The 21,556-nt window shown below is 36.6% G+C and overlaps 1 protein-coding gene across 1 annotated transcript; it reads right to left on the bottom strand.

The window, feature by feature from the left end:
* Positions 1–1,394: 1,394 nt before the first annotated feature.
* Positions 1,395–19,993, bottom strand: LOC115757197 (signal peptide peptidase-like 2). The gene is made up of 14 exons (XM_048275972.1): positions 19,755–19,993; positions 17,772–17,930; positions 17,542–17,653; positions 17,258–17,374; positions 11,909–12,066; positions 11,521–11,700; positions 10,298–10,332; positions 10,052–10,208; positions 7,849–7,902; positions 7,685–7,777; positions 6,955–7,097; positions 3,717–3,787; positions 1,843–1,926; positions 1,395–1,763 (listed from the first exon to the last, which is right to left on the bottom strand). The coding sequence occupies exons 1-14, from the start codon at positions 19,890–19,892 to the stop codon at positions 1,663–1,665; spliced, it is 1,602 nt and encodes a 533-aa protein (XP_048131929.1). The 5' UTR covers positions 19,893–19,993; the 3' UTR covers positions 1,395–1,662.
* Positions 19,994–21,556: the final 1,563 nt, after the last annotated feature.

Raw genomic sequence — 21,556 nt, 5'->3', positions numbered from 1 at the left:
GCTAATTAAGTTCTAAACCTTATAAATTTTCCAATTAAGTACTAAATATTTTTACTTTTGCAGATTAAGTCCTTCCGATCAATTTTAGCTGAAAAACGCTGACGTAGATGGTCAGAGTTGACATGGATAATTGAGTCCTAAACATTTTCACATTTTACCAATTGAGTCCATTTTGGCAATTTTGGCCTATCGACGACGTGAACAATTTTTAACAATATTTTAATATTTTTTAAAATTATTTATTTTTTTGTGATCTTCTGTTTCCTTTTTTTTTTTTTTTTCTTGTTTTATTTTTTTTTTTCTTAGAGAACCAAGAAAAAAAATAAAGAGAAATAAAATTTTTTGAAAGATATAAAAATAATTTTTAGGACTCAATTGACAAAAATACATTAGGTTTAAGATTTTTTGAACAATTTTCCCCTAGTCAACTAAACTGAAGTAGGTGACCAAGAAAAGCAATTGTGACGTGTTTGCATTTGCAAAAAGAAAAAAAACCCATTTAGGTAAGCTAAGCAATGATTCATCCACCAAGGGGATCGGTCCAAAAATATATTGTAGAGGTAAAGACATCATAAGCATCGATTTAGTACTAAATTGACAAAAGTACCATTAGTTGAGTTCTTGAAGTGTTGATGGACAATGTCTCTCATATAGAAATCAAGGTATAAGACTAGATAATTGCAATTCATGGCATTATGAACAGAATATTGCATCTAAATTGGACGTGCCATGATCATGCAAATCGCTGGTAAAATTATATGACTCATAAATGCATGAAATCGCTGCCATGATGTAATCATCGTCATGAAAACTACACGCTGCTTTGAAATGGTACGTTTCACGTGAAAATTGCACGCTACTGTTTTGAAATTGCAAAACGTTTTGAATGCATTTTTCTTCAAAATTGGACGGAATAACTTGCTATTACAGGCTGTTATAACAAAATTGCTTGAAATTTGAACGATAATACTGGGTTGTATGCTAATATGGTGAAACTGCAAGCAGACTTTGAATTACAAGCCGATCAAAATGGGTCGCTAATATCAAAGCTAATCTTGAATTGCATGGTGATATTTAAATCAAACGTTCTTTTTGAAATAGAACAAAATCACTATCATATATAAAATACAACACCTGAATGACACATCTTGTGTTGGGCAAAGATGGCAAAGGCGCTTAAAAGCAAATCAATGGAAAAACAAAACAAGATTAAGACCCACATGGAATCAACAATCGGCTCGTCCATAAAATAACAGGCTCACAGACTAGACAACATGGAACCATCATATAATCATGCCAATTACAATTCTCTCAGTATAATCTATTCTTAGTATGGGATTTTAGGGCTAGAAATGCCATATGCAAAGATCTAAGAAAAGGAAAAAGAAGAAAAAAAAAGGAAAGGCAAATATCATTGCGACAACAATTGCATTGTGAATGGTGATACATCCAGATGGAAATTACAATGGGATCTTACAGTAATTTGCCATATTTACGACCAATATTCAACTTTTCCGGGTGCTCTTTTCCCTAATTAGTTAATATATATGTATTTAATACATCCAGAAGGGAAAAAAGTCGTTGTCATTACCCAATAAGCTTCCTCATGTATCAGCTTTCGTCACACCTCGTTCTTGCAGGTGCTTCTACAGCTGAAAACACTCAAGCTTCCCCAGCACGATCATCTGAGGATGATGGCTCGTTTCCATAGCTCAAAAGGTGTTTCAATTCTCCTCTCGCCAAAGCCAAAACTAGAGACAGCCCTGGACCAAAAAAAGGGCATGTTAGTCAACAATTAAGCAGAAAGCCATCATGAGTCAAGCGAATCACGCATTTGGGTACCTAATGTACAAGGAACAAGGTAAAGAAGAGCAGGTTGGCCATGACCATTCATAAGGTATAAGCCTAGGTATGTAAGACAGAGGCCTGCAAAAAGAATAGAAAGCTACATCAGAAATGGTAAAAAGTACATGCCAGTGTCCAAACAACCATGATATCACATAAAAAGTAGTCAGGTGAACATAACAAAGAGATAAAAACTTTCAATAAACCAAACTGCAGGAAAACTATCAGGAGTCAATTTATGTTCTTTCTTATATTCTATTTTCTATAATTTATATTCATTCTTTTTAATAGAAAATGAAAATAGAGCGAATATCAAATTATTTAAAGAATATTAATATTCTTTAAATTAAAAAAACTGAATATACGATTAATTAAGTAAAGATTACATTAATAAGCAAAAATGAAGAGCGATCAATAAGTAGATGGCATTTAATCTGATCACAAAAATCCCAAATGAATATTAAAGCAATTTCTTGAAAGTCAAGTGCAAAATCTAGTAATGGAAGCAGCTCATTTGTCAATCAGATCAATGTTTGAAAGGCAGGTCAAAATGCTGAAGTCATCAGGATTGGAAACATAACGAATGTATAATTCTTCTTCGTGCAGAACCAGAGCGCTCCCACACAAATTGCCAAGGAGCTTATTTTTATGGCTGAGGCGCTAAAAATGTTTACATCTTGGACCTCGGTTCATTTGTATCAATACAACATCAACATATTCTCTTAAAATACTAAAGTAGCTCCAACAGAATGAAGCAATTTTCATGACTTTGAGGATAGAGGAACATAGCTCCCATGCTCACATTCCAGTGAAGTTCTACTGCAGTTGGATCCAGACGATCAGGATTTGGGACAGCAACATAACAGTGTTGAACACCAATTTAATCTGATTTTGAGAGCCACCAATCCAAGCTAGCCGGATTGAACTAAGGCTGAAGCCCAGTTAACAGGCCAGTCCCAGCTGTTTCTAGAGCTATGGTTTCAACTGCTAGCACTACACCATTTCTTTCAAGTAAAATTATTTAACTAGAGACTGCTCTAAAGTTGAAGCCACTGGTGAGATAGTAATCAAATGATCCTGATCAAAAGTAGCTCAAATACCATTAGTGTAAAATAACCCCCGATGCATGTCCATATTTGACTAGAGACTGCTCTAAAGATGAACTCACTGGTTTGATAGTAAATCAGATGATCATGATCAAAAGTAGTTTAAATACCCAGGGTGAAAATTAACCCCTGATGCATGTCCATATTGATGCCATCACATGAATGCATTTTAGCAAGATTGACCTATGCCTACTTTTCTCATAAAAGCCGCTTGGATAAAGAATTGCATCTTTTCGATAGAAGCTCACAAAAAAGGAAAAAAAAAAAGAAATTGCTATATGGTAGCTATTTCATATTCTAATATCCTGAATGCCAATAGTTCTGACCAAAAAGTTAGGTAAGAGTAAAAAGCCATCGTTATCTATTTTCGCCTTATCCTTGGAAGTTCAGTATGATCTCATGACCAGCCAAAATTTTTTGGTTGGTCTCAAAAACAGCAACAAACTGAGAAAAGCCAAGCATGCCACTAACAACCCACTTGAACAAGGAGGAAATAGATGACGCAGAGAAAAAAAGCAATAGGAATATAAAATGGTGGCTGGGAGGACAAAACCAACACCAACTCGAGAAGCATTTGAACACAAAATGATTTCATGATACACGTTATTCACAAAGAACAGGAACTAGAAATTCATTCACTTAAGACAGACAATACAACCAACTCCTATTATACATGAGAAGGAAATAAAATATCTTTAGAGCATAATAAAAGCGATGCTAGAGGAGACAGCAAATAGTGAGACATAGAAAATCGTAAGTATTTACCAACTCCATATCCAACTGTGCTCCAGAGAAAATATCCATTTACTGAACCTCTCTTATTTTCTTTGTCAAATCTGAGACAACCAACTCAAAAATAATCAGAACTATTGCATTTACAGTCATACATGATGTTGACACAAGATTTGCAAAAAAAAAAAGCAAACTCTACACATCCATTTGTAATATCATGCATGGATAGGTTTAAGCGAATAATTACTTGAGCATCACAGGCAAGTATATCCACAAGTTCTTTTGAATATCAATCTTAAACACTACAGATTCCTTAAGGTGTTTCTCTTTTTTTTTTTTTTTTTTGGGGGGGGGGGAGCGAAATCAGGAGCAAACTCCACTTTATAGTACATATACAGAACATGGTATCCACAGCGAAAGCTACAAGAGGATTACAGGAAAAACAAAGCAAGGACAAAAACGAGTTCATCAAAACCAATTCTTTGCTGTCTCTCATGCCATCCACCTTTTCACCAACTCCAACATCAGTAAAACATTAATGCATCACAGCATCAGTCACAACATCACCTCCTCTGTTGCCTTTACTGTCCTTGGAATTACCTCTAACCACCACCACATTTGCAATTACCACCATTCACCATTGTCACGTCTACCGTTACCCCTACTATTCATTATCTTCAACAAAGCCAGCAACACCACAGTCTAGGCTATGGTTTCACAAAAATATAGGTAAAAGTATAGAATTAATTGTTTTTGGCAATTCCTAATTTGTAAGAAGTGGGTTCTTGACAAATTTATGTAATTTGTTGAAGCTGTCAATGCTTTTGTGGTTACAATTGGTATAGTCATAGCTTGAGTAATCTTTGACATAGTTGGGCTTGCAGAAGGATTAATCTACTTTCAAAATTTATATTCGATCGATTGTTTACCTAGCACATAAAAGAAAAAGCAGCCATTGGGCATTTGGGTGTTAGACATATCCTGCCTTTTATAGCTGTTCCCAGGTTGAATAAAATATCCATAAGGCAAAAGTACAATCTGCACCATCAAGTGTCGTCTTTATTTTTCACTTTGAAGTTTGTTTCTATTGCACTTTCAAAACATGCATCAGTTAACTCCAAGTCCATACCTATGAAACCCTCGTTAGAATTGGTCACTTAAGTAGTCAAAAGAGATTCTTGGTATCAATTTCCCAACTACAATTACAAAACAATGAAACTCCCAACTAAAGCTCCATCTTCTAATGGCAAATGTTAAGTCCAAAATATCATTTGAACAAGTTTCTATTCATTAGAAATCACATATCCCAACTTGAACAGATGAAAGATGAAAAAATTTGGTGCAAATTGATATAGCAAAAGGGTACAACTGAAGTGAGAACAAACAAATTTTAGGAGGTAAAGAAATTCATAGAAAAATTCAAGGGCAAAGTGTATTTTCCCTTGAAGAATTCTAAAGCCTACTATATCCTTGTCCAAAAACTCAGCTTTTGATCTTGTCCATTTTGCATAACTTTTTTCTATCCACTATTTATGACATTCAATCACACCAGTCATATAAAGTCATAACCATTGTACTCTACCTAGATAGCTCCTAATATCGACATCATTTATGAGTTAAAAAATATGAGAAGAGTAAATTCCTATGAGGTTGATTTCATAGTTGCAAAGGTTAGAAATACATGATATACATATATAGAATTCAACCCAACCACCAATTTAAGGACACGCCGATCATATAAAAGTCGCAAGAACAATAAGAGAATCCACTAACCAATCATCTAACCATTATTAATTATCTAAAAATGAGACAAAAAACCAATAGATTACTTTGGTAGAAAAAGCTGATGGGAACTCCTAGAAATTTGAAATATTGAAAATGAAATCATTTGTCAAATAAGATGAAACACCGAGTTAAGATTCGATGATACACTTGTCACATACACATGCACGCGTGCGCACACACATAGAGAGAGAGAGAAAGAGAGAGAGAGAGAGAGAAGGAAGTACAAGGACCAAGCAATCATGGTTGGTGTTTGAAATTGTCTCAAAATGCATTGCCATATCAAAAGATAATACACAGTTTCATTGGTTACAACCCCACTCCAATGACGATTGTTTACACCAGAACCATGTAGTGTGAACAAGCAGAGTCCAAGTACTCAAGTGGCAAAGTCAAAGACAGAAAAGGAGAGTACGCAACATTGAGACGAGAGAAAAAGAACGATAGCTTTCGCAGATTGTTTTGATCTTTGATGATAAGTTTCTGTTAAGGCATCCTCCGCAAGAGCAATTACCCCAATTACTACGACCAAGAGAATGCCCAAAGACTGATTTTGTTTTTTGGGCAAAGCCAACAGAAAGTCTTATGTCGGCTCTTCGCCACCTGGAGCTGTAGTATGTTCCAAGGGTTGGGCATAAACAGTTTCTTGGACGATACAGCTATATGCAGGGCAGAGAGAGAGAGAGAGAGAGAGAGAGGGTAGTATTGGAATAACTTCCAATATGAGTCGAAAGAAAACAACTGAATGAGCCTAAGTGGAAAAAGAAATGAACAATCGAAGGATTCAAACAACTTCCAACAGTTAGTTGTTTGATTCTATCCGGATAATGGAAAAAGCAATGAGTTCAACATGTTATCATATGGCACATTCCTAACAAAAGTTGTGAGCAGATTCTTTATATCTCAGCAACTTGAACTTTTTCCCACAATCTACAGTCTACTTGACATGAGACATCAGTCATATTTTAACATAAATTGGACTTTTCTTTACATATGCAGTTTCACATTAGCAAGTACTCAGGCCTATAACTAGCATAATGACCAACATAAGTTATAGAAATGTGAATGCTGAATACAAGGCATGTATATGTATATAGTAGCAGTGTGCAAAGGGTATGACGATTGTCCCTGATGGAATTAATATGATGGAAGGCCTAATTACGTTATCTTGTAAATGAACAAAGATGAAAAGAGTGGTAAATTAAATTAGTACGTTGTCCATATGATTTTTCAAAGTCATTCATAGTCCAAGAAAATGCTCCCAACTGTAATTTTATATTAGTGAAAATGCTTGTACTCTATTTTCTAACTCTTTATTCTCTAACCCATATCTCCTTATCAAATCAGGAATCCGCACAAGCAAACATTCTTGTGTTTATGAGAGCTCCATTCGTTTATTCTCTTCATTACATAAAAAGCCGGGAGAAATACTTTTTATCTATTTCGTTTCCAATGCTAAGGGGTAATTAAGCACATTTTAAATCTGTACCTGTAAAGAAGTGAAACAAGAAGACCAGGAAAAAGAATGTCCCCAAACCCAATCATGTCATAACCACCCCAAGGGTCAAAGAGCCGAGGGACTCTCAACAGCATTGGAATAGAAGCTCCACCACTATTGTCACCTCGAGCAACCTACACGAAGGGGAAAAAATCATTTAAGAAAATAAAACTCATACGCACATGAGTAACTTCCAAAATGAATATTAAAACCTATCCAACTAAATCTCATTAGTGAACTAAATGAAGACCTAAATTATTCAAAAACATTTCCTTGCACTACATTGTAGCCTATGATCCTGTGTTTCCTCAGAGACCTAACCATATTATGCTTGACCTCACTTTATAAGGGAAAGTTAATCATTAGAGAAATTTAATTAGCCTTTTTGAGGTCCAATGGTTGGCTTTCTGACATATCTACATAGCCTCTCCATGGTTCTCAAGTGAATTACATTAACAAGCTTGGAAAATATGACATATATCTTCATGTTGAGGGGGAAAAGTTGAGAGCTCTTGTAATGGCAGAGGTGTATTTGTAAATAGCTTTTTTACAATATTCACTATAAATAGACAGGCAGGTTACACTAACCCCAATCTTTCAGTCTCAATATACCTTCTATTTTAATATTCATAACATCAACAATGCCGTTATTAATCAGGACTCCTACACTTTCAGGTTTAAAAGAGTAAAAACTGGTGTAGAAGAGTGGTGTAGACCTTACCGCAACCATGACGCTTTCTTTGAAGAGAAGAGGCGAGAGGAAGACCCAAAAGATGTCATAAAGAAATGCGCAACATAGTAATACCGATGCAACCTGATTGGAATACAATTTTCAGTATGGCAACAGAAATCACATGCGCAAAACATGAGTATAACTAGAGCTACCTTAATATTTGGAAGACGTGCAACCTGCAACACTGTTATCATCATGCAAATTCCCTGAAGAAAACATATGAAGTAAGTGGAAAGATACACTTCAAGGACATATATCACTAACAAATGTCAACTAGCATTACAGGGAAAGCAGAAGCCAGCTACTGTTATACAATGAAGAAACAAAGGTAAAAAATGCAAAAGAAAAGCACATGTATGTTGATTATCTTTATTTGCAAGTCCCCACTGCCTCCAAGTGCAGACCTAAATGATGGAGCAAAATGAGAAACAAAAAATGATGGCATTGCTCTGATGAGACAAATGAACACATGCAGCCTGTCAAGCTACTGCCTCGAAAAATCTAGGTTTGGAAGAACACCACATCATAGCAGTAAAATCATCGACTTCTAACATTGCTTTACAGAAATGCATGATACTCTTTGTTAGGAATAAAGGAAACTGCGTAACTTTCATATTTAGTGATTGTGATATTCTGTAATTTCATGTTTTCTAGATTGCAATTGATAAATTTGAATAAATACTTAAGCGCCATCCTAATTACACACACGGTTTTCTCTAGTCTTTGTTTCCACTGTTACAAGGTAGCGGAGCACATTGCAAAAATACACACTAAACATCTAGAGGACTGCCACCAGTACAAAGCAGATGACAGTGTAGACAGCCTAAGCCCATTACACATTCAACAATCACCCACCATGTAAACTGATCAATCTCATCACCATCGCCCAATGTCATCCCCCATTGCCGTCGCCATCGAAGATAAACGATCAATTCGTCAATCATTCCCTGATTGTCCATTGTCAATTTGTCGCCTAGGAGAGGGATATGATGGTATCATGTCGTGAGGTGCTTTTGCAATGATAAGGGAGTACTAACCCTTATCAACAATAACCAAAACCTCAAACCTGAGGTTGTTTGTTTTCCCACAAATAGACCAGACTTTCATGTTACCTTGGATTTCTATGTTCAGGATTAACTCAAGAAATAGATCATGATTGCTGATCAATTTAGGTAATGACCTAGGGTAAGGATTTGAAAAAATTTAGACAAAACGTCATCCTTTTCAATGAGCATTATAAAGTCAGTTGAGGTAGGGGGCCAATGAGGAGCATTTACAGGATATCAGGATTGATAGAGGTACAAATCATCCCAAATAACATAAATATCAATAAGTGAAAAAAAAACCTCCTGAGATTTGCACCCACATATCAAATACCATCCCCCCTTTTAAAAACTACAAGTTAGATCTTTTTTGTCATTTTCATATTAACTTGCATCCTCAGAACTTCACTTATTTAAAAATTTCCCTTTTCCTTGCCAAACTATCCTACCCCCTCCCCCCCCCCCCCCAAAAACAAAAAAAAAAAGAAACAACAACCCTAAGACACTCTCTCCCCTCCGCCATCTCCCTCCTACCAGTCCAGATCGGAGCCCACTGCCATGGAGATGTGCAGGCTTTGTGACAGACTTCACATTGCCATCTTGAGCTTTGTCACCAAGCTTGCCAGGCTTGCGTGAGCCCTGGGATCTCACAACTCACGCAAGCCCATCTCAGTCTAGCATGCGTCTTGCGCAAACTCAACTTCCCATGACTGCAAGGCGAACCTCTATGAGATAAGATAGGGTGGCTCAGTGGCAAGGGGCATAGGAGGAGGCAGCGGCAGGCAACAGAGGTAGCAGCAGTTAGGGGAGGAGAGAGAGAGAGCCTATTGTTTGTGACTAAGTAAGGAGGGTGGAGAAAAAGAGAGGGATGGGAAAGCGATCGGTGTAGGGTTTGGGGATAAATGTGTCTTTTCAACTTGAAGGAGACACAAATTTTGGCAATCTTCCAAAGAGAAACACCGCTTGCTATCAAAACATTGTACGAACATGAATTACTACTTAAGTCTCGCTGCTCTATGGGAATTTCTGGTCTACACATAACACGATTAATAAGTTTATCCATTTATTGGCACAAATCCAACAATTCCTCATTGGGAACTAGCTATTGTCATACACTCCACCTTGTGCAAAGATTGTCCATAGATGGACCCAGGGCGAATAAGCAACCTTAAATTGCGTAAGCACACTTAAAGTTCTAGACAAACATGATAAACAAGTAATATGAAGCATCAAGATGACAACTTATTTATCTCCAGCCCACGCCAAGCAAAACAAATAAATAAATAGATAAAGTCCAATGTAGTGAACTCACAAGAATATCTTGTCCAATCCAAGCCCACGAAGCCTTCTGATGTACAGCCCAGAATATGGCAAATGCCATGCAAGGAACTAGCACAATAATAGAGATCAACGACACCTCTCCTATCAGAGGTATACCAACCATCTTCTGGCTACAGTTCCTGGATTTTCTGCTTTCATAAGACTAAACAAAGTAAGCATGTCTGACATAGAGAAATTTAACATCTTTGATAATGGAAATAAAGGATTAAGAGGATACCTTGAGATTAAACCTAATATAATAGAATGCATTCCCTGTGAAAAGAATCATGTAAGTGAAAAAAAAAAATTATAACACACTAATATTACCAATTTCCCACTTATACTGAGAAAAACCAATGGACAGATGAACAAGATCCATATACTACAAAACTGGCATATAAAGGACTAGTCTATAGAAATGTAAAATCGCACACTGCAGTGAGTGCAGATTGAAAGTGAAATTTGGGTAATCATCCGTGAGCTTACAGAGCTGTAACTCTATCTCCTCTCTGCAGCAATTAAAGCAGTATATATTTCCATCTCCACATTACTCAATGAAGCAAAAACAACCTACAGTCCTCCACATTCTCTGACAAAAGCTATCTAAACGTTCATGTGAAGGACTCAGAAAAATGTCTCAATTTTTTTTACATGTGATAAGTGCCAAGCAAGTTGTGATTACTAACAGAAACTGTAGCAACACAGACAGAATCATCTTGATAACCTATATGGAAATGGATCTACTCCAATACTGTTGGGGGTTAACATTAGATTGTAACTCTACGTTTGGTGGTTTCTCTATAAATATTTTCACATTCATTAGCTTTGATTAGTAGCTTAGAGGATCTTGAAATAAAATGCCTACGAAATAAGGCCTAAAAGGAAGACAACTGACTTCCACGGAAGATAACACTCTGTATTATATTCAGTGATTGTATTATATATGTTTAAATTTTCTCCTCCTTAACTGTCCCATGCATTTGACTGAAAAAAAAAAAAATTTAAAAAAATTAAAAAAAAAAATAAACTGTCCCATGTAATGTTTTCCTCGTTCTTACTGATTCAAACTTAATGAACAATAACTTTGGAGACATCGGCATATCTGAATTTTTTGTATCGATCAGATATTGTATTAGTTTTTCCTTTTGCAGAATCAAAATATCTTTTAGGGACTACAACCATTTGTTCCCCAACTTCCACACATCCTGCCTTCGCTCCTCGAGAAGTAACACCCCCGCTTCCCCCCAAAGAGAGAAAATCCCCAGATGATAAAAGAAGAGAAAAATGGATAAAGAACAAAATAAAGACTGAGGACTACGGGTACACAGAAAGGATCTAATACACATTGTCCGCTGCTACTAGGAACTTCACGCAGATGTTGGCAAGGGATCATGCTAAGCATTTGGTCATACCTTCAAAAGTTCACTACAGCAAAAATGAATAGCTAAAATGAGCAATTACCTCGATACCACCAATGCAGAAGAGAACTATCAGCACCCATAAGACCCATGATGACATGAAGAAATAGAGTAGCACAAGAAATATCGATGCTGTAATGACAAAACAAACAGCACCCATTACACTTATATCCAAGACTTCCTTCTCAGAATCATCTTTGGCTATTCCACCATTTGAAGACACCTATCCATCAAAAGAAAAACAATATTCAAATAGTCTATCTGTCAAATTGACAGGTACAAAGGACGGAATGTATTTGACATTGTCCACATGCATAGAAGGACAAATATGCTGACTTAAAAGAAACAGCTGTAAAAATCAATATCAATTAAAACCATATTAATGCACTTCGTCGAGAGACCATAAGCTTCAAAATAAGAAGAAGAATAACCTTTGGTGATAGCTCATTATATCGCTCATCGATCTGCTCAGCAGCAGTGAAATCAGACCAAAGTGAAGCACAGACAACCGTTCCAACAGCCATCATCCATAGAAAGACAACAGAGAAGTCAACTAGTGGGCGAACTGGGGAGTATAATAGTATCTCCACTGCAAATGAAAATGTCATTAGAAACACTGACAGCATCCAAACAAAGATATATAAAAACCGAGCTACAGTAATTCTGCTTAGATAGTGAAAGTGGATAGGAAAAATTGTCAAGAAACATTGGGTAGAAGCACTACTTAGCACAATCTTTCTATCACTTCAAAGTTGCGTAAAAAATTAGAAAAGTACGCACAGATGAAGGTATGGCTTGGGGCTCTTCCTCTGTAACACTTTGAACTTTCATTAGGCTCTTCTTTTCAATCATCTAATATTAGGGAGGGAACCCTCAAGAAGGTTGAAAGGTATACACCTAGTGGTTTTAAAAAGGATTACTCTCCAGTCTCCCAACTCATTTTCTGTCTTCATTGCCGAAAGAGAATCGAACGGCTCCAAAGGTACAGCCCTTGGGGTGGTATTAAAGACATCATAACTCTTTTTCTCTCTTTATAGCCAATTACTGTTTTGCTTTCCAAGAGAATTGAACAGCTCCAAAGGTACAGCATTTGGGATAGTATGGTTGACATCACAAAAAGGCCATCACACGCCTTATTGAGATTTAAGAACTTATTTATCTTTAAGCAAGCCTCTTGAGTGAATCGCTATTGAGATTCGATTCATAATGTAATTCTGTTTGGTGAAAGTTGTCAAAGCAAGTATGTTGTTGATCTCAAATGGTTGGAGCGACAAAAGTATCTCCTCACCTTATGGGGTTTGTGTTGGGAACATTTGATCAAGAGATGGAACTCTTTTATCCAAAAAGATTGTGTTTGAAAATGGAGATGGTAGAAGAAATTCATTTTGGCTCTCAAGCAGTCAACAAGCATGTAATGGTTTCAGACCATATGTTTTCAGAGCATGGCATCATTTGTTGGAATCCAGCTTCCCTAGCTCTTCTTTATTTAGCTAAAGCCCATGGTTCTGGGGATGACCAAATGATGTGGTCCAGTGTTGTCAAAAGTGCTCTAGGTTCTCTCTGGTTTGTAATATGGCTTCCCCCATTTACAGTATCTCCAAGTTTCCTCATGTAAGCAACCCTGTCAGGCATGGTTGTCAGGATCGCAAATTGGATTGTAAGTGATCCTAAGATCCGAAGTTCCATAAATGATCCAAGGTTACTAAAAAAAAATAGCAGGTAATAGGAAGCGAAGCAGGATTGCAATCCAGGGCCACAGGATTATGAAGAGTTGCACCCACATATGATCACAGGGATCATTTTATGCCCCGCAAATATGCCAATTTGGCTTAAGATTATGGAACATGGACCCATCTTTTGCCAGCCCAAGACCCATTTGTAGAAATATGCTTTCTTTTACAGCCCAAACCCGTAAGACAAGAAAAAAGATCAGATGAGTGACTGAGTCATCTCTCTCATTTATTCCCTGTTTGTGCAAGGGTTGAAGACCAAATCCAGAGCTCGAGCAGTAGTGAAGAAAAGATTCATGAGCTTTGGGAGCTCAAGCAGGAGAGCAATGCTATTTGAAGGTAAAGTTTTTCTCCATCCTCAATTCTGAAACTCTGTTGGTCACCTTGCTCTCATTTGTTACTATTGAGTTCTCTGTGTTCTCTGTTCTTTACTTTTTGGCTAAAGTAAAGATGACTATTTGTTGAATCAATTCACCAATCTATGCTTTAGGAGTTGTTGGACCGTCATGTTTGGTGTTAAGAAAACTAGGGAGAATACTTCAAGTACTAGGCTGAACCTGGATAGCCAGCATGCAATTGAGATTGATGATGCTAGTAGAAATTTCAAATATGAATTTTGTGAGGTTGCCCTTGCTAGTGGAACTTATCGATTAAAACATCATCTAATCGGGACAAGTCATAATGTCAAACCATGTTCTAAGGCTCCTGAGATTGTTAGAACACAAATTTTTTGGCATTCTCCGAAGTCAAACAGAAGAATTTGAAAAGAAAGAAAGAAAAATTTTATTATTTAAATAATGATAATGAGATAAAGCAATTGAAGAAGCAAAAGAGACAAGGAGACAATCTATGGCTATGTGAAGAAGTCAAAACAATCAACCATTAGTAATCTTTTTAAGGATGATTAACATGATATAGCATGCCAACCTATTGGACATTTTTCATAGTAGTGCAGTTCCTTTTAATTACATTAAAAACCTAGAACTAGTGAATATGATTGAACTGATAGCACAACATGCCTGATCTGAAACCACCATCCTACAATGATACTAGGGAGATACCTGAGAAAGGAGGTAGAAAGGACAACGGAGTGCTTGACGAGTATAAACAAGAGCGGAGAAAACAGGAATCTACTATTGTGTCTGATGGTTGGTGATAGAAGGAGGGGATCAATTTGCAGCTCTGCGGTGAATAGACCAAGAGCAGTGTTCTTAGCACCCATAGATATATCTGACATTTCAACATCTGCTGCTAAACTTTTTCATAGCTAGACAACATTAAAGAAAACATCATTCAAGTTGTACGGTTATGCTTCAAACTATGAGTTGGCTGAAAAATGTTAATGGAGAAAAGGAAAAAGTTGTGTTGGACAAATTGTGCAGCTCATTGTATAGATTTGATGTTTGAAAATTTTGAGGAGAAAAACAGTTTATCAAGCGACCATTGCTCAGGGTAGGAGGATCACAACTTAACACTGAAGAACTTTGTTCCTCGCATGGTTAAGGTATTTTACCAAAGGAAAGGAATTCATTGTACTTAAGTTACACTTTTTGCAATAGCTTACTCCACCTTCGGATACAACCTTTCCGAAAATAAAGATGCGCTGATATCAATGTTTACTTCTAACGAATGGAGGTTACCTAGATTTACTAGTGTGAAGGAGGGTAACAAAATTTAGGCAACAATTTCCCACTCGCATGGAATTTGGTCTAATGTGTTGACATGTTTGAGAGATGCATTTCCACTTATCAAGGAGTTAAGGATGACCAATTCTGATGCAAGTCATGCTATGGGGTTCATTTAAGAGCAGATGGATCAAGCAAAGGACAAAATTTAGCTTAGTTTTGACGGACAATATTTAGCTGAGTTGTGATAATGTTAAAAGGAGGTAAACAGGTTGCAGCTTTTAATAGGTGTAATGCCACTAGTGATCCTTATACTTTTGCAGCATACTGGACTTCTGCTCCTATGTCGATGTTTTCAGAGCAAGACCTTCGAGCCACCTTTCTTATCTTAGGTCTGAGGTAGAACCTTCCCATTAGATAGCCAAGAAGATACATTTTCATACGACTATAGCTGAGTGGTGGGATTCTTATTAAGATCAATGTCCAGGATTGAAGATGTTTGAAAATTTTTGAGTTTAACTTGTAGCTCCACTGGATGTGAACAAATTGGAGCACATTTGAGATGGTGAGGCATTAAGTTACTTATATCACCTCACCTAGTTTTATCATTTCTGTGAGGGAATGTTTGCTTCTTTTGAAATTAGGTGAAATTGAAAAGAAGTCATTTGCAAACAAAAGAAAATGAATGATTTGGCTTTTGCAATGCATGACTTGAGGTTGAAGTTACGGCAAGAAGAGAGATACCAAAATGAAGGAGAGAATCCATAACTTTGAATAAATCCTATCAAAAGATGAGGTCCATATAAAACAAAGTGGTGAATATTATTGACGGGACCATTCAACAAGAGTCTGCAGCGACAATAGTGAGGACAATGAAGTGGAAGACACAGCATCAACCTTAGACCGAGCGTGTGAATTATATGAACATATTATCTTACTAAAGTCTATATAGTGAATATCACTTCTATCAAAAAGCAACTCATTGATTTCTTTGTTTTTTGTTTCAATTTTGGTTGGAGGATCTGACAGATTTGACAAGATATCAGAATTCATTAAGTCATTACAAATGAGATGATGATCAGTATCATTTCCAAAAAGAGATGTGAAGAGGAGTGACACGAGGAAACTTTTATGGATGAGGCCATGGTGGATGTGCCCGTAAAGTATTTATACATCAAAGGATTTTAGAAATGCAAGTTCTTGTAGCGACGTTTTCCGTCGTTTGTTGATCTACTCATGCGAAACTCATTTGCTTTTGCAACTGCCATGCTTATGGTGAATGGTGAAATCTGAACAATACCAATAACACTATTCTTACATTAAATATCAGGAATATACAGTAGCACCAATTCAACCATTGACCTCATCTTAAGTAGAGGTTGACTTTTGGGCTTTATTCCCTCCTTTTGATTTTAATAGGTAAATAATTCCATCAAACAAAGTTAAAATATATATATATCATGTTTTAGGCCTCAATTTGTTGAGCTTTCCAGATCTCATTATGCTTACCCGATCACATCCCCGAAGACCTCAAAATGATGCTACATAGGGTGCCAATCCTGACAACTTGGGAAATAGACTGTAGTTACTCTATTTTAAAGCAATGATGTTACTTTGCGCCATGGTTAATCCCTTCTACAAGCTATATGTTGTGTTTTGTCAAAAAAAGATACTCCAGGCATCTTAGGTACCCAGGCTAGGCATCAATCCCCCTTGCCTGGTAGTAAGCAACACACCTTTACCGGGGCATCACTAAGATCAGTGGCTCAGCCAAGGCGTGCCTTCGCCCAAGGCATTGCTTCAGTGAAGATGATTTGTATTTGGCTAGCTTTAGGAAAGTTGATTGGGTCAAATTATTTTCACCATTTTATCCTCATTTTCATAGAAGCGATTAAAAGAACAAAAAGGCATTTCAGTAGAAGTACTCAATCTTTTCATCCGCCTATCAGTCAAGCAGCGGTTAGGCCTTTTGTCTTGTCCAGCATGACTTATAATTAGCAAAAGATGCAAAAGGAAAAAAAAATCCAAAGAAACTACGGTCCCCTATACTTTCAGAGTTGACACTTTGCAAGGTATGTCCTTCAATTTTTCTGATGTGTTGTGCCCCTTCCCCAATCCCCACCCCCTTTCTCTCTCTCAAACTCATTAACAGCAGTCTCCTTTCTGTTATATTGCTACAAAAGTACCATAACAGAAAAAGATAATAAATCAATAATCCTAATGTCAACACTAACTTATGAATGTCAATTAATATCAAATTTTTAAACCATTGAATATGTAGATATAGACTTTTTGAAAGGTACAAAAGATTTTTCCTCAGTACCAAATCTCAAAATCAAGTGCACTCAAGGGGAGCACATAATGTCAGGAAGTATCAAGAGCAGTATGAAAAATTTAAGCATGCTCTAGACAGTAGAAAGCTCACCTCTTCCATCAACTAGCATAGACTTCAGAATACTTCCAGCGGACTTTGACACCATTATGACAGGAATTGATATGTTGAGAGCAGTACCATTTTCAGGGCAAACCATCTCAAAAAGATCTGCAATGTTTTGATAGATGAATATCAGGCAATACTGAACCACGTGTAACACCTAGCTTTAACTTTCGCTGCTATTGCAATAGATGTAGAAGAATAAAGAAGCTAAAGCAGAAAAAGGATCGAATAAATGCTCCAAATTCCTCATAATGATGCATTTGTTATACTACCTTCTTCATCATTTATCACCAAAAGGCCTGCAGCACTTTCTACTTGTGCAATTTCCGCCTTGGTTGTGAAGTCACAATCTCCACGTGTGGCTAAAGCGATAGATCCCTTTAGCTGCCAAAAAATAAAGAAATCAAAACAAAGATAACATCAACAACAGGTTGATCTTAATCCTGTCAAATGAGTAGTAAATTGACGATCACAATAAGACACTTTATGAGGAAAGGAATACCTCTGTGGAGGAATTTGAGCAGCAGTTTGCAGGATTTGACAAAACAAGAGGTAGTTTGACACCTTTTTCAGCATCAGAAGGCAGCAAGGCCCCAAATCTTGCACTTAGACCACCTAAAGTTTTACCTTGGCCGCCATTAACCCAACTTTTAACTTTTACCTGAAGGTTTTACCTCAGTATATCAGAGAGTCAGCCTCCCAAAAGAATGATCATATTCATCCATCATGCAGAATAAAGAATTTCAAACATAAGTAAGCATAGATCTTGAGCTGACAAATGTTACTGCAAGTGTCACAAAGCTTATTTAATTCTCTCGTACCAAGGGGAGAAAAAGAATAAATTCTGCTGGCCAACTACCAATATCAGTATTTTCAAATCCAGATAGATAAAAAACTAGTCAGCCTTGGGATTAACGATTACAGATGGAATTGGTACATGGTGATGTCATGTGGTTAGGTGCATATGAGTGTTAAGAACACTAGTGACACAAAAAAAAAAAAAAAAATAGTTTCCCGCCTTAATGAAGGGCATAGATTGATTGTTTCGCGTAAGATAAAGCCTGTATCTTGATGTTAACAAGAAATATCTTTGCCATAGCATTTAGAAAACTGAAGCCTGCTCAAGTCGCAGAGCTTCTGCAGCCTCATCGATGAAGGAAGGTTTCTACTCACATCCCTAAATTTTCTTTTTAACTTTCTATAGCTAACCCATTTCAGGTGTCTCCAAATACGAATAAACCACCAAAAATCCAGTTTAAAAACAGACATTCTACAACTTCTTATCCACAGAGATGGAGGTGTCATTTCCAAAATAAAGCTCGGTTCCTTGACTTTAATGCTAACAATCTTAGTTCCCTGGGACACTTTACACCAATCCTCAACCAACAATAGCATGAGCCACATGCCAAAATTATTGACATGTCTTGAAAGAGACCTCAAATGTCCTCAAAAAGTATAACCTCCAAAAAAATCATTGTTATACTCTCACCAGTACTTTCCAGCATGTCTGGTATGGCATTGAGAGAATTTTCATTTCACCTTTAAGTAATTGTTCCAGAAAATAAAGCAACAGCCAAATCAAGATTTACTTTGACATGATGACTCAAATGCAACTTGTAAATGATATAAATATACAATCATGCGTAATTCGTGTTGCCTCCACTGAAAGACAATTGGAGTAGTCACCATTGTTTACTTCATAGATACATACCAGAAAAACTTGTGAAAGAACTTAGAAGCTTCTTAGGAAGAATAAACCGGTTTTTTTCTCAACCGACCTTTACATATTGCTATTGTAGAAACACACCTTCTGCTACCTTCCTAACCTTGGAAATTTAAGGAAGACCATTGTTCTATAGGATGTAAGCCCAGTTCCAACCTAAAAAATGACAAAACTAAAACAATTTCCTTCAGTGAAAAAAAAAAAAAAAAAGAGTTCGGAACTGCCAAATATCTTCCTGGAACTTTAATTCCTAAAGCAAACAAACACATGGCTGCATTACTCATGCTAGGTCTCCTAAAACTTCCACCGTGACTAGTTCGATTTTCTAGCGCTTCTTCAACTCTCTCAGCTTCAACGAAGAAAGCTTACTTCATTGACACAACATCTTGTCATTCTGGATCCTACTTATTATTTCCCTCTATGCAAATGGCAAGCATCTCTCACTCTATCCAGTCCAATTCCATCTTATTCCTGAGCAATCGCAACTGACTATTGGCAAATTAATGCACCAAGCAACAACTATCCCAACAGCTACACGCAGCTCTAGGAATCGAACTCGGGATAATTCAACAGCAAAACAAACAGGCGACCAACCCAATCCGCTTCGACAGCCCCCCAAATCAGGAGCTAAAAATCGAACGAAGCCCCAGCCCCGTAGGACGAATGCGGCACCAGAATCTGACTTCTCGGAGGCGAAAAAGGCAATAAAGCAGCTCGAAATCTATCGAAAGAGAAAGAGGAGAGCGTTCCAGAAAGAATCACCAATTGGAAGACGTTGTGGCAGGAGGGAGAGGCCGGGGCGGCCTTGTCGTCCCGCGAGCTGTCCGACGCGCACGCGAGCAGAACGCCTCCGACCAGGAGGAGAAGGATCAGCGGCAGCGGACGGCGGGAGGACGCCATTGTTGCGCAGGGGGAGGAAGGAGAATCGTAAGCAAAATCGAGAAATCAGAGAGGGCGCATCTGGATTGTCGATCTCTCTGTCCTTCCAACTCGCGCAAGGATTCGGAAATTAATAATCATAATAATTAAAACAAAAAAAAAAAAAAATTAGGTGGAGGCGCAGTTGCTAATTGCTACAATCCAAAACGGCCCCGGCGCAATTAGCTTGCGGATATATTTCAGTCAAATCTATTTAAGTAAAGATTAAAGAGTTTTTAATCTACAAATCCCCTAAATTTATCTTTCTTTTTCTAAATATGAGTACCACCCAATAAGGAAATTAAGCATAAGATACTTTAGCATTTTCATTTCACGACTTATTTAAAACATAACATGTTTGCATTTTATTTAGTCCCGTCGCACCTAATTTCAAATACATATATATATTTTTTTATTTGTCAGTAAATGCGCATATTCTAAATATAGCTACCGAGTGTCCGATAAATCCACTTGATCCTTGGAAAATAACTAACATATTCATTCTGAAAATTCACTGAAGTCGGACATTGAAACATTCCAAGAAAAGGGGAAAGTCCATGATCATTGATCTAGGTATTAGGAACTTCTCATAGAATCCAAATATTTTTGTTAGTAATGGGGTATTAGCTTTAGCTTAGCAAAAGATGCTTTGGTTCGATCAAATAATGAATAAAGATGGGAAATTTTTTTAATATATAAATTGGATTTGCTTTCAGTGCATAAAAGTAAAATTAGGAGGCAACTCTCTAATTTTGTTTCTTGGAACATAAAAAGATGAGAAACTTATTTAGTAACGTCAATGATTTTGATTCTCGAATTCTCTAATTATATTCTCGAGAACATATTTGGAGTAAAATCAAGAATAAAAAAAGTGTTGATTCCGTTTTCAAGAAAATAATGGTAGAATTGTGAAAAAAAGTCCTAAAATTTTTTTTTTGGCCAATTGAGTCTTAAAATTTTAACACTAATTGCCAATTGATCTAAAATTTTTAGCTAACGCATGCACTTCTTTAAATATTTTAATATTTTCTCAATTTTTTAATTTTTATTATTTCAATAATTTTTTTCTATCTTTTATTTGGTTTTTTTTTTGGTTTGGGCCAGCTCACTCGGGGACCATGGAAGGTCCCCGGCCCTTGCCCGGTGGCCCGCATGCCAGCCCAAACCAAAATAAAAAGAAAAAAAGAAAACAATATCAAAATAATTAATAATAATTAAAAAAATTAAAAATGTTATAAAATTACTAAAAATTTGTCACGTCGGCATTAGGTGACTAAATGACTTGAGTTGGCACAATTGTAAAAGATTTTAAACTCAATTAGACAAAAAAAAAAAAAAAAAATATGAATTGATAAGTAATAGGTTTAGAATTTTTTGATAATTTTCCCAAGAAATCTGACCAAATTTTAAATACACATTGCCTATTGAGCTTAGGTTGATCTTGTATATATCTTCATGTTCCACAAAATAAATAGATTAATTATGAATCATATATAATTTGTATTCATTTTATTAGTGATGTTATATAGGTTGACTTTACAGTGACAAAACGTAATTATTTAACTTAAATGAAAAAATTGAGAAGGGAAATTATTCTAGAAATAGAAATTTTATCCAGGTACCAAACGCATTTATGTTACGGGAAA

The sequence above is a fragment of the Rhodamnia argentea genome, chromosome 1 (assembly GCF_020921035.1).
Source record: "Rhodamnia argentea isolate NSW1041297 chromosome 1, ASM2092103v1, whole genome shotgun sequence".
NCBI classification, from domain to species: Eukaryota; Viridiplantae; Streptophyta; class Magnoliopsida; order Myrtales; family Myrtaceae; genus Rhodamnia; species Rhodamnia argentea.
This window is presented reverse-complemented; position numbering and strand designations above follow the sequence as displayed.